The following is a 12,580-nucleotide window of genomic DNA, read 5'->3' on the forward strand; positions in this document are numbered from 1 at the left end:
GAAAGTTAGTCATCTAACTGTATATCGGTTTTCAAAAAAGTTTTCAAAAAATTTAATTTAAACAAAAAAATAGTATTTTCTTTATATTTATTTCAATCTACAATTTATTTTATTGTATTTATTTCAATCTACATTAAGTATTTTTAAAAGAAAAGGAGAAGTTGCCCAAATTTAAAAGCACTGGAATCGCGCTGATTCCTCCTGGCTAAATACGATTAAAATGATGATCAATATTTGCTGCATTTTAGAGTGTTTACTAAAAGCTGTTTTTAAAAATAAGTCTTTCAAACGGTCATTGCTACCAGGGATAGGCTATCTGATCACTAATCCGAAGAAATGACTCTGCCAAGATCCGACCTCGAGATATGTTGTGAACATATCATTACGTAAAGTAAGTGCGTAAAATTCATTGACCCAAGTGAGTCAGCACGACTGACTCGAGTGGTTGTGTTGTAATGTCTCGGTACATCGTGTATCGAACAGCGGCTGAATCCGGGTCATTGGCACATGGCGCTGAAACTTATCATTCATTCACCTCGGCCACGATTCTCCGAGGATTGACAGTTCGTCTACACCTTGTGAACTCGTTTGAACCGTCCAAGACGCAAACTTTCATTCTCATAACCTACCGACCGACTGACGGACTCGTGCCGCGATTCGCGAGTGTGCGGTGATCGATATTTTTGACAAAATCCGCTAGGCGGCGCCACCTCTGTTTCCGTTTTAAGTTTCGACCTTCCATAGAGTGCTGTAATAGGACGTGTCACACCGTTAAGTTCGAATGCTGCTTGGTTTAATATATTTCTGTTGTATAATACCCCACGAAGCAACGAAAATCAAAGGTTTGGCGGAGATTAGGGTGATGTCGATCAAATTGATTTTCAATTTAACTTTCGATTTACTTCAAACCAAATTAAGAACTGTTTTACACATTCAGTATTAAGTTTTGACCAGGGTTTCTTCGTTGCATACTGTGATTTAATTAGATTGGGAACCAACATTTTCACTCAACAAAATTGGTAAACAAATAGTGGTCAATCCACAATATTAATTTGTTCTCAAGTCACTTGAGAGAGGGATCAGTTTTTTTTAAAAGGTATCTTTTGAAGATTTGAAAGAGATGGATACATTTTTTAATTAAACGCATTAATTACATAGAGAACTCGACGTATGCCTTTAAAGAGAAACAAGAGATTACACATGATTTCCATATCGATTATAAGTATCCTAGTACTTAACGTGGGCACTGGGGCCTTTAAAATTTTAGTTATATACCCCACACCGTCCTTTAGCCATCAGCGATCAATCATGGCTTTGACGGAGAGATTAGTGAATGATGGTCATGAATTGTTCGTCGTCAGTCCTAACGAAGTTCAGGTAAGTACAATGTATATGAGATTTTAAGATCTTGTAACTTTTACATTTCTTATAGTTATCGTCGGTAAACTATGCAAATCTCGGTTATCGACGGACGATAGAGCGAATCAATTAAAGAGGTCGGACATGAAATTTTTGACTGGAACTGCAAATTTTGGTGTTCATTTCGTCACGTTTTATATTATCAAACAGAAAATTTCACCAGAAAACCAATGGAGCCACTTTTAGAACCTTAAAAATTTGCATAAACGGAGTTATAAGCGTTTGAAGTTTTCAAATTTTGTCTGACCTCTCCCACTGACTCGACCCACTGTTCGACGCTGCACTGCACACTAACTGAGATAGTTTATTAGCTAAATAGAAAAATTATTAACGTTATTTCTTGGAAACTTGCCTGATTTATATGTGAGAAACTTCGTAAAAATGTCAAGGAATAGTAATGGTTCGTCCGCCTTTGATAAACGAAAATTGGAGCGGATATTTTGAAACACTGCAAACAGGATTTGTGATTTTGCAATTACTCTGTCAATACAAGTCGATGGTGTTTAAAATAAAGAGGTTTATTTTTGGTTGCTAAAAGTAGATACGTCATACCATTTTGTCAAGAGCATATTGATGTCTGAAGCCGAAAATTGCTTACCACGATTACTACGTTTCAAGTCATTGCTCAATGCTCACGGTTTGTTCCACTTTTTTTTCTTTTTTTAAAAGAAAGGTAACTAATAGTTATTTCTCTTGAAATTTTCACTGAATTTTCCTCACATAATATTCACAAAAAATTTTACGGATTTAGTCTTGTTCTTAGAAATTAGAATATAATAGGAGACAATGTAACGCACAGATAGAGATTTGCATTTTCCGACTTTAGCCATCGATCAGAAGAAAAATTCGCGCCTCAACTTATTCAAAACGGTAAAATTGTATAAAATATTCTCATTATTTATACGCTTTACAGGGTTTGAAGCAGCACGGGAATTATACTCACATCGACGTTTCTTTTGCGTACGAGTACGTAAAGGATGCGAACAAAGATGGCGATATCACGCCGCATCTCAAAGCTACGAAATGGGACATTCCTAAAATGTGGGTTTTTTACGCAAAATTCACCGGAGAAGAATTCAAAAGCGAAATTTTCCTTCGATTTAAACGGTATGTTGGCGTTTAGTTTCTTTTAAAGTTAAAGATCTTAAGCAATAAAAAAATAGCACGAAAGAAATATTTAGGCGGAATGTTTGCCCCCCCCCCCCCACAAAAAATTAAAAAATTAAAAAATAAAAATAAAATATGTAACAATCTAGCATGTTTAATAAGTCAAATAATACAACAGAATAATAAAACGTACACCAACTGAAGAATGTATCTGAGGACCTTCAGCAAAGCCATTGCTACTTATGAATGTGTGAAGTAAATCATGGCATATTACGCTTCACTGTTCCTTCTGATTTAATTTATTTGGGCTTCAATTCAATTAGGAACTACTATTTCTGGCTCATCCGTAAAACCACTTTTGGACATAAGCAAACCAACGGCACATACGTTATTTCTTACCGGCGCCAGGAATTAGATCGCGGTAATCAGGAAGGAACCAAGTCACATATGGCTAAATTTCAAAGGGCAATTAAATTTTGTTCAAGAGAACGCTTTGAGCGGATTCCTTTAAAAGTTTTAAGGATTTTGTTTCCTATACTATACAAAAAATTCACTAAAATTTGCACAAACATCCGCACAACGGTTTTCATGTGAAAAATTAAACTGTCCCAATTAAATTTGGCAACAGCTGATGTGGCTTGGTTCCTTCCTGGCTTAAGTGCTTAACGCGGTCCAATTGTAGTTCCTAATGGAACATCTAGACAAGGTACGAATTTAAGCATTCTGATACTTATTTCCAAACGGAATTTTACGTAAAAAATATTTGTCCATTAAAAATTACTGAAATCAACTCCGAACTAAGATATTAACGTTTTAATTTTACATTGGTTACGATAAATTTGAGCTTTCGGTCACAAGAAACACGATACTCTACGTGAGTCAAATCGCGCACTACAACGGTTTGAATTCAGGCGTCAAAAAACATTAAATATTTTTTTTGGGGTCAATGTCAGTTATTGTTGCACGAATCGAGTTCTACGTCACATTTTCGTTAAGAAACATATATCAGAATGCTTAACTTCGTACCTTGTATAGTGCAGGGTCGGATGAAGGGGTGGCTACATGGGCCGCGGTCCATGGCGGCAAAATTAGGGGGCGACAAATTTTGCAATTTTTTTTAATGCAGGTACAAAAAATCAGATTCAGAAAAAAATTACAAACAAGAAAAGGTGACAAAATCTCTCATTTCCTGAGAGTTTATTAATTTCTAATTTTGTCGTATTTCGGGGATACAAAAGACTGCGCACCTTTAATTAGTTGAGTTAAGAGAGAAACCAAACCACGTAATTTGGCCTGGAGCGGCGCGGCGCAAAGAGAAATGATGACGAGGACTTGAGATGAAAAGGAGAAGCCCTCGACGCGGCAGTCGGAATGTAACACAAAACACATATTAGCGCCTACAAGACTGCATGAATACTTCACGCATTGCGTCAAACACAGTACGATCAACAGCGGTCGGCGCGGCGTGAAACGCACAGTGCCTACAAGACTACATGAATACTTCACGCATTGCGCCAAACACAGAGTGGTCAGCACGGCACGGCGGAGGAAGTTAAAATTATTAAACCACATTTATGTTTGTTCTTTCTTTATGTTTTAGTTCAAAAGGCTTACAAATGAAAGGCCTTGTCCCCACAGAGAAAGGTTTACGGAACTAAACTTTCCCGCAAAGTTCCGTGAACTTTTGCTAGTAGTGTTGACAGGGCTTACGCAAAAAATGTGTCCAACACGAGTGAACGCGTCTTATGCACCCTTCTCCCTCCGGCTCGTTCACTTGGTGGTTTTTATTAATGTTTCGAAATGAATGAGAAGAGGGCGGCAAAATACAGGCGGCCCATGGGCGGCAAGTAGGTAAGATCCAGTCCCAGACCCCGACCCAGTAGGTAAGTTCCAAATCCGACTATGGTAGAGGTGTCGTCAGCTAAGTTGACGGTTGTTTACTTTCGATTTGCAAGCGCCAACGACGAATTCGGGCCTCTGAACAAAGCGGCGTTCGCTACTATCCACACTGAAAACATCAGCCTCATGATCGTATCGTAAAAACAATACTTATCAGTTATGATTTGCGACTTTTTTGTGGTTGTGATTTCTGTGTGGCTAAAAATTAAAGTATTACAAGGTTTGAAAGTCTTTGAAAACTTATCTAAGCTTGTGTTTTTGCTTCTGAGAGAGTCAGATGTTTTCATGCGGATAGTAGTGACGCGAAAACGCCTGCAAACCGAAAGTAAACAACCGTCAACTTAGCTGACGACACCTCTATAGTGGTCCATTGCAATATTTAGTCGGCGTTTTAACGGATCTCTTTAGCATGAATAGATCCATTTTATTTGTATTTTTCAGGCGTGTGGAGACGGAGAAACTCAAATTCGACGTTGTGATCGCGGAGACATTTCTAATGCCTTTCACATGCGGGCTATCCCGCCTCCTGGCCGGGTCCGCGCCCATCATCTCGATGACAACGCTCCCTGTGGACTTCTCCGAGGACCCGTTGGGCAGTATCACGCATTTATCTTTCGTCCCTTTCATATTCAGCGACTACACCGATAAAATGACCCTGTGGCAACGCTTGGAGAATTGGATCTCACAGCTTTACATAATGCGGGCGTGTAGGAGTACCATGGAGGAGGCGGCGAGGAGATTTTTCAGGGAGACGTTCGGGCCTGGAAAAGAGAGTTTGGTCGATGGGTGCTGGAGTAACGTTAGTCTTTCGATCATCACCTCGAATTCGCTCTATTACTATCCGAGACTCTTGGGTCCGAATATTGTTGAGGCTGGACCCCTGCATCTGAAACCCCCCGAAAAATTGCCGCAGGTAAAAAAGTAATAATTCGTCAAATAAGGTGGACGTATTTATGCGAAAAGGAGATATGTGGAAGTGGAAAGATGGGGTGTGCTCGTTAGTGGTCGGGCCATAAGAATGAATGGGGATAAAGCGCCAGTGACGTCAGCGGTGAGTGCGGTGACGGTTTCGGGATCGGGATCGCCGTCCGGCGTGTTTAACTCATGAGCCCTGTCCACAACGCTCTCTTGCCATGCCCGCGGCTCATGAGTTAGCATATTTTGGCGCTTAGCTCCTTTTGATTTAATGTCGAATCCCGCTTTTCAATTTTCTCAAAAGGAGCTATATCCACTTTTACATTGTTTCTTATGACCCAACTAACGAGCACACCCCATCTTTCCACTTGCACATATCTCCTTTTAGCATAAATACGTCCAGGTATCAAATGGACGTATTTCTATCAAAGAGACCTATGTGCAAGTGAGAAATATGGGGTGTGCTCGTTAGTTCTCTGGCCGTAAGAGTGAATGAGAATAATGAAGCGCCAGTGACGTCAGCGGCGAAGAAACCAACGCCATTGCGGCTCGTGGGCTGCTTTAACTCATGAGCCCTGTTCACACCGCTCTCTGACCGTGCCTGCGGCTCATGAGTCTCGCATTCAGTTGGCACATAGTTCTGTTTGATAGAATGTAATATCCCGCTTTTCCAATTCTTCAAAAGGAATCACGCCCACTTTTACATTGCTTTTTATGCAGCTTTCTAGAGCAGACCCCATATCTCTCACCTGCACATGGGTCTGTATGGTAGAAATACGTCCAAATGTAAATGAATGTGAATGTAAATCAAAATTCGTTCATGGTTTAGTGAACCCGTTCAGCAAAATCAACAAAACTACATTTTCAACCGCCTTATTTCCACTCGCGTTTTATTTCTTTGCAAGGAAATTAAGCGACATATTGCCTTGAAACTTCCCGTAAATTTTCCCTTGATTCAAATAATTTGCTCTTATTCTAATTGAATGACCTTGGATTCCAAAACAACTTTTTACCATTGAAACTATACTAACCATCTTTTCACACCCTTGTCCACTCATCTTTACAATCCCTTTTGACTTCTGCTTCTAGAATTTACAAGATTGGCTCGACGGCGCTCAGAAAGGCGTGATTTTCTTCAGCCTGGGGAGTAACATGAAGAGTTCAAATTTGCCGAAGGAAGCGAAGGAGAATTTTTTAAATGTTTTCAGTCAGCTACCAGCTGGCTACAGGGTGTTATGGAAATGGGAACTTGACGGGAAAATCCCTGGACAGACGGAGAATATTCTGACTCAAAAATGGGTGCCACAGGACAGCGTTCTAGGTAAGAAGACTTCCAAATTCCGTCCAAACTTTTCACAAACTGTTCAGAAATGCACATATTATCATCGGAGTAGTTCTACGCGCTAAGGGGTCTATCGAAACAAAACTGTTCCAATGCTATGGAATTTAGTTTGGTCCGGCCCACTAAACCACATTAATCGGTTTGTTACATCCAATTGGACGTATTTCTATCAAACGGAACTATGTGCATTATGACATGAGCTTTGTTATGCATATATTCTTATGGGTCTCAGAACTCATGTCTTAATGCACATGGTTCCGTTTGATAGAAATACGTCCAATTAATTAGTCCGTCGAACCAAATTTTAGGAAATCGGCCATCACCACCGAATAGCTTGATTAAGCAAACCGAATAATTTGGTCGTAAGTGTAAAACGAAACTTAATGTAATGCATCATGGTACGAAGTTATTACTTTATGTTTCAATCAATTCGTTTTTCTAATCGGCATTTCATATCACTGAATCTACAAAATATTCAGAAAAGTTGGCAACTTCCTTTATAAGCGAATATATAGGGTGCAGTGAAGCAATGAATGATCAAGAAATGTTGGCCAGAAGGCAGTGTTTTTTGTTAAAGCACAGATCGAAGTAAATATTTCCAAAAAGAGACAAAACAGAATATTTGACTGGTTTTGTAGAAAAACTGCTTTGCTAAGAAAACAACAAAATTCAAACAATTCAAATTTTGTAAAGCTTCTTCGGTTGAAATATTCATTTTCGTGGAAAATTATGAGTTCTTTTCCTCTAAATTATCAGATACTTGAAATCAAATTGCGGGTATAGTTCTCGGAAGAATTAAAAGAAATACATTCGAAAACTTCCTGAGACATTTTTTATTCATCAAAGAAAAGGTAAAGTACTAGGCTCATATGACTTTCTTCCTTGCACGGCACAATAAATCCATCACCGTGATGAATTCATTGATATGGATTATGAAATTTCTAAATTTGGATTTCAGAATTAAAGCTGAAGGAAATATGGGCTGAATTTTGCAATTCGGAACTACTATTTCTAGCTCACCTGAAAAATCCCCAATGATTATGGGGAAATTAATGGCGCATAATTTGTTTCTAAAATGAGCCAAAAATTTCACCTCCACATTGTAAAATGAAGTCCAAGTGTGAATTGAGTTAGCACGTTCAACGTTGTTCCTTTTGATTTCATTTATTCGGACTTCATTTTTCAATCAGAAACTAAAATTCCTGAAATTTACGAATTGACATTGTTCAATAAATGAATCAGTGAGAACGAAAACACACCAACTCGGTACTCGAAAATACTCACTTTTCACTAAGGACAGACAATTTTTATAAAGGTCATTGAAGTTACCGTACCTGTTCCTACTTGGACATTTAAAGTGTCCTTCAGTACTTGCTTTTAGGCACCAAAAATCTTTTTCTTAGACTAACCTCTTCACCTTCTATGCAGTTTTGTGTGCGTCTCGATTTTTTTTTCATTTTTTCGAGTTGGTGTGTTCTCGTTCTCGCTGATTCAAATGAGTCCGTGTTTTTTTCTTTCAGCGCACCCAAAAGTAAAACTGTTCGTCACTCAAGGTGGACATCAGAGTTTCCAAGAGACGGTGCACTACGGGGTGCCAACAGTGGGCATACCGTGGTACGGAGATCAAGAATGCATCGTTTCCAAAATGGTTGACACTGGAACTGGTGCGCGTCTTCCACCCTACGACCTGTTCTCTTATGAAAAAGTAAAGGCGGCCATCGAAGCTGTGTTGTTTGATGACAGGTGAATTGAATTCAAATCACATGCTACTCTGCCGTGCTTAAGAAAAGCACCGTATGAGCCTTCAGACGTTGCCAAGTTCCTTCAATAAAAACCGAAATTACCGGGAAACTTGTGAATATTATTTTCTTACATTTTCAGACAATGGAGAATTTGCAAGGGTCTGAAATTTGATGAATTTCCTGTTTAAGTGGAATCCTCTGAGTGAACTGAACACGAAGATACCCTTGATTCATAAATCGAGCAATTATTAGAGGAGATATGACAAAATAACCGATTCTGCTAAAATACATGTGTTTAAATGGGAAATGCCGACAGATGACGTCACAAGGCGGCGCATTTTCTCACTTTTAAATCAATTTTTCTCCGATTTCCCATGTCAGAAAAAAATTATGAAAAATATTGCGAACTCAGCTCTTTAGGCACTTTCAGATGAAGCAATAAAAAAATTGCGTGCAAATTCTCCATTTTGTACATAATTGAATCTAAAATATCTGGAAATTTCGAGGAAAAATATCCATGGATTTTGTCAAAAATGAAGGTTTTATCAAAGGAAATTTGGCAACTCCCGAATGTTCATACGGCGTTTTTCCTTAGCACGGCAGTGCTCTTGCCAGGGTTCACAGCTGCCTTCTGAGTAAAAATAAACAATTTCTCCCACATATCGATGGCTAAAGTGCAAAACCACTTATCTCGATTGCAGTGTTGGAAAATATCTGCTCCTACTTTATTTTTTTTGGAGAAAAACAGATAAACTTCATAGCTTGAAATAATATAGCAGATAGCAGCATACTCGGCTAAACAGCGAAGGAAAATCAAGGAGGTTTTCAAGAAATTACGTTGACTAGTTTTCGGAAGGAAAAATAGAATATGATAGGAAGTTTGCAACGCCGCCAACGGAAATACGTGGTCTCGCCCATTAGCTGTCGATATAATTAATTCCTTCGGTGAATATGTAGTTCTACTGTTTTACTAGGCGGGAAGGAGGTTCCGATCGCAAAAAAGTACCTACCTTCAGTTTCTTGGGTATGCTAAAAGCCCTACAGAGAAACACGAATAGTCGTTTCGTTATTTTGAAAAATACGTCGCTTGAGTCTATCCTCAAGAGAATACGTACAGAAATGGGGAGGTTGCATGTGTGAGGAATTTGCCATTTGACTGTTGATTCTTATGTAAAAGTTGGCGAGAAACACGATAGTGTCACTGGTTTTCTCTGGTATCAACTCCAAAGCTCAAAAAAAGCTCTCAAGTTGAGGCCGAAATGGAGGGGATATCTCACACTGTCCTGAAAGTCCACAACTACATCAAGACGAACTCTCCATGCAAAGATAGGGAGCAAATACCCTGCTAATGCAGGGTTGCCGTGTTTTCAGTTTTAGAGTCCCCAAATAAAGTGGCAGCCCTGTCAATGTATTTGCTCCCTATCTTTGCATGGAGAGTTTGTCTGCTGTGAAATTTGCTATTCTGGATTTTTTTTTTTTTTGGTGGATAATTAAAGAGAAGCAACATTTTTACCATACTGCAGTTGCGCTGGTTACTTTTTGCTAAATGCGATCCACTTGTGATGAGTAGATCTGTTTTACCAGTCTTGTATCTAGTTTGATTTTGAATTAGGTTTCTTTCCGCCATCCAGATAACTGCATTTGCTTTCCCTTTTCCAGTTTTTCAAAGAACATGAAAAGGCTTTCTGCCATATCGAAAGATTTCTCATCTCAGGCCATGGATAAAGCAGTCTTTTGGGTGGAGCATGTAGCCCGGGTTGGAGGGGCGTCTCACTTGAGGCCAGCAACCGCCGATGCGACATTCTTTCAGTATTTTTGCTTAGACATTATTTCCGTGATCTTAGCTTCAAGTATTTTAGTCTTGTTTGTGTTTCATAAACTTTGCCGAATTTTAATTTCACTAACCGCTCGGAGTGAACCGGCGTCGAAGCTTAAAAAAATTGATTAATTATTTTACGAAGAGTTCCTATTCGAATTATGCAAATAAATCCTAAAAATTCACATGCAACTGCACCGATGGGTTTTGCCTTCCTTGTGTTATTATCCTTCCTACTTTCCTTAAAGTCTTTTGATTTCCCAAACATTCAAACACTATCAGCACAGAATCTGATTTGTATATTATCACTTGAACACTATTTAAAAAAAAAAAATTGCACCCTCCTTCTGTTTTACTCCGCAATAATTTTTCGGAACAGAAAAAAAATAAATAAATAAATAAGTAAAAAACTGAGGAGCAATTTGCAACAACTATATTTACGGCAAAACTACCAGAACCACTTATGTCGTTTGCGGTGCGAAAAAGTATCCGCTCCCATTTCATTTTTTTGAAAAGGGACGAATCAATATAATTCTAAGAGTTTTCATCACGCAGGTAGGAAAAGTCACGGAATTTTCAAGAATTGACGTCGAGTAGTTTTCCATTTGCAAGAAAAAAAAATGGAAAAACGTCTGCAACGTCGCAAACTGAGATACTATACGTGGTCTGGTATAGTTTCACTGTTAACATAAGATGCTATGCGGAGTTCATGTCGATAATGCATGTTCAGATTGCTGAAGATCATGAAATTCCGATGATATAATACGTAAACGCATAATACATGAATACAAAGTTTAGCCAGAAAATTATCCATAAAACACATTTCATACCCTTTTTTAAAATGTCATTATTTGGTGGAAAAGCGGATCTTCTTTTTTGGATCCATTACGATTATGAGTTTTATAGTGCAATGATACTCGGTCTGAATAATGCAAATGGCAAAGGCATTTTTTAATGGATCCATCAAACCTATTAGTCGAGTTAAAAGTCAAAGCAAATGCTCTTTTTTCACGCATCTAATACAGAAGCTACAGAAAACTTCGAAAAACAGCTCATTTAAACATTTAGCGTTAACATTAAAAATTATAATAAGCAAATTCACTTTTACCTTCTTTTTTTCTACCTCTATGACTAAGGTCAAAGCCCTGCTGTTTGTCTGGCTTTATATTCTAGAGAGTTGTCTGGGTCACTCGGACAAGGTGTCAAAGGGTCAATGGCCTTTCTTTACCTTGTCAACTCCAACCAACTGGGCGGATTAAACAAGTGTCGGTCAAACTTCTTATCACGTTGTCTAATTGCCTTTTAATTTATTGGGCGCTTCTGGGTACCAGATGCGCCCTTTCCAACCGTTCGACTCCCCCGATGTAACATGTACTATACTACATGCCCTTTTGCCTTATGGGTAATGACGCCATTCTGGTACACCCGGGAAAAATTGGATTTTTTTCTGCATCTGGTATTCGTAAAAGTTTTCGTGAAATGTTTTGCTTTTAAGCATAACAATCTCGCACGGACGTTTTACCTGGTTAAAGTATTTTAGGGCCTCCTTATGCTTTAAATACTTATATCCGAGGCAGTACTTTCAGATCGATTTGAAAATATTACGAACAGTCACGTGATCTCTTCATTTTAGTGACGTATTACTGTGCTACTTTGTGATTGGTTCATTTTCTTGGCGCAGCATCGACACGTCAGCTGTTTGCGGCATTGAGCGGAAGGTTTAAGGTTATGTCATGGACCAAGAGAATGAATAAGGACCCCCAACTCCAGTTAGCGGAGACATTAGCGCTGCCTGCGTTCACGCCGTGAATATGGGTCCAGCCAGCGCCGATGTCACCGCCGGCCGGCCGGTCCCTCTCTTCCCCGCGACCCGCGCTTCCCCTCCCCATTGCTGAACTCCTCTTCACGCGGCCCCGCTCCCCCGCGACCTGCGCGCCCTACCTCGCGGCGTCGCGACGCCGCTGTCCGCTAGATCGCGTTGACGCACCAGCTTTAGAGGTTCCGCCGCTCTTTCCCGTCGTCTGATTTACAGTGAATCCTTTATGTTTCCATTCACCACTGACTCAAATTCATCACAAAATGCTTGTGGAAAGTTTCAGGACTTCGCGGTCGATCTGAAGTTTTGAAGGGTTTTGCGGTAAAAGAATCCCACTTTAAATTCCAGCTTCGTCAGTCTTCGGGTACATAAGTTGGTAGTAATATGCTTTGACAAAGAAGCGCCCTTCAACGCTTGGGCGTTGGAACTGCTTGTTTTTACTTTTTTCTAAAAAAATCAAGTAATAATAAGCCTTCCGGATTCCGCAAATCTGATGTCAAATCGTCGGTTTTGCATTGTTTGCA

The 12,580-nt window shown here is 39.4% G+C and overlaps 1 protein-coding gene across 1 annotated transcript; it reads left to right on the plus strand.

Moving 5' to 3' along the window:
• The first annotated feature begins 534 nt into the window (after positions 1–534).
• LOC109030369 (UDP-glycosyltransferase UGT5) lies at positions 535–10,437 on the plus strand. Its single transcript, XM_019041303.2, has 6 exons — positions 535–1,377; positions 2,333–2,526; positions 4,867–5,338; positions 6,430–6,661; positions 8,203–8,425; positions 10,084–10,437. Exons 1-6 carry the CDS (start codon positions 1,171–1,173, stop codon positions 10,370–10,372), a joined length of 1,617 nt encoding a protein of 538 aa, XP_018896848.2. The 5' UTR covers positions 535–1,170; the 3' UTR covers positions 10,373–10,437.
• The last annotated feature ends 2,143 nt before the right edge of the window (positions 10,438–12,580 follow it).

Source organism: Bemisia tabaci, chromosome 9 (genome assembly GCF_918797505.1).
Source record: "Bemisia tabaci chromosome 9, PGI_BMITA_v3".
NCBI classification, from domain to species: domain Eukaryota; kingdom Metazoa; phylum Arthropoda; class Insecta; order Hemiptera; family Aleyrodidae; genus Bemisia; species Bemisia tabaci.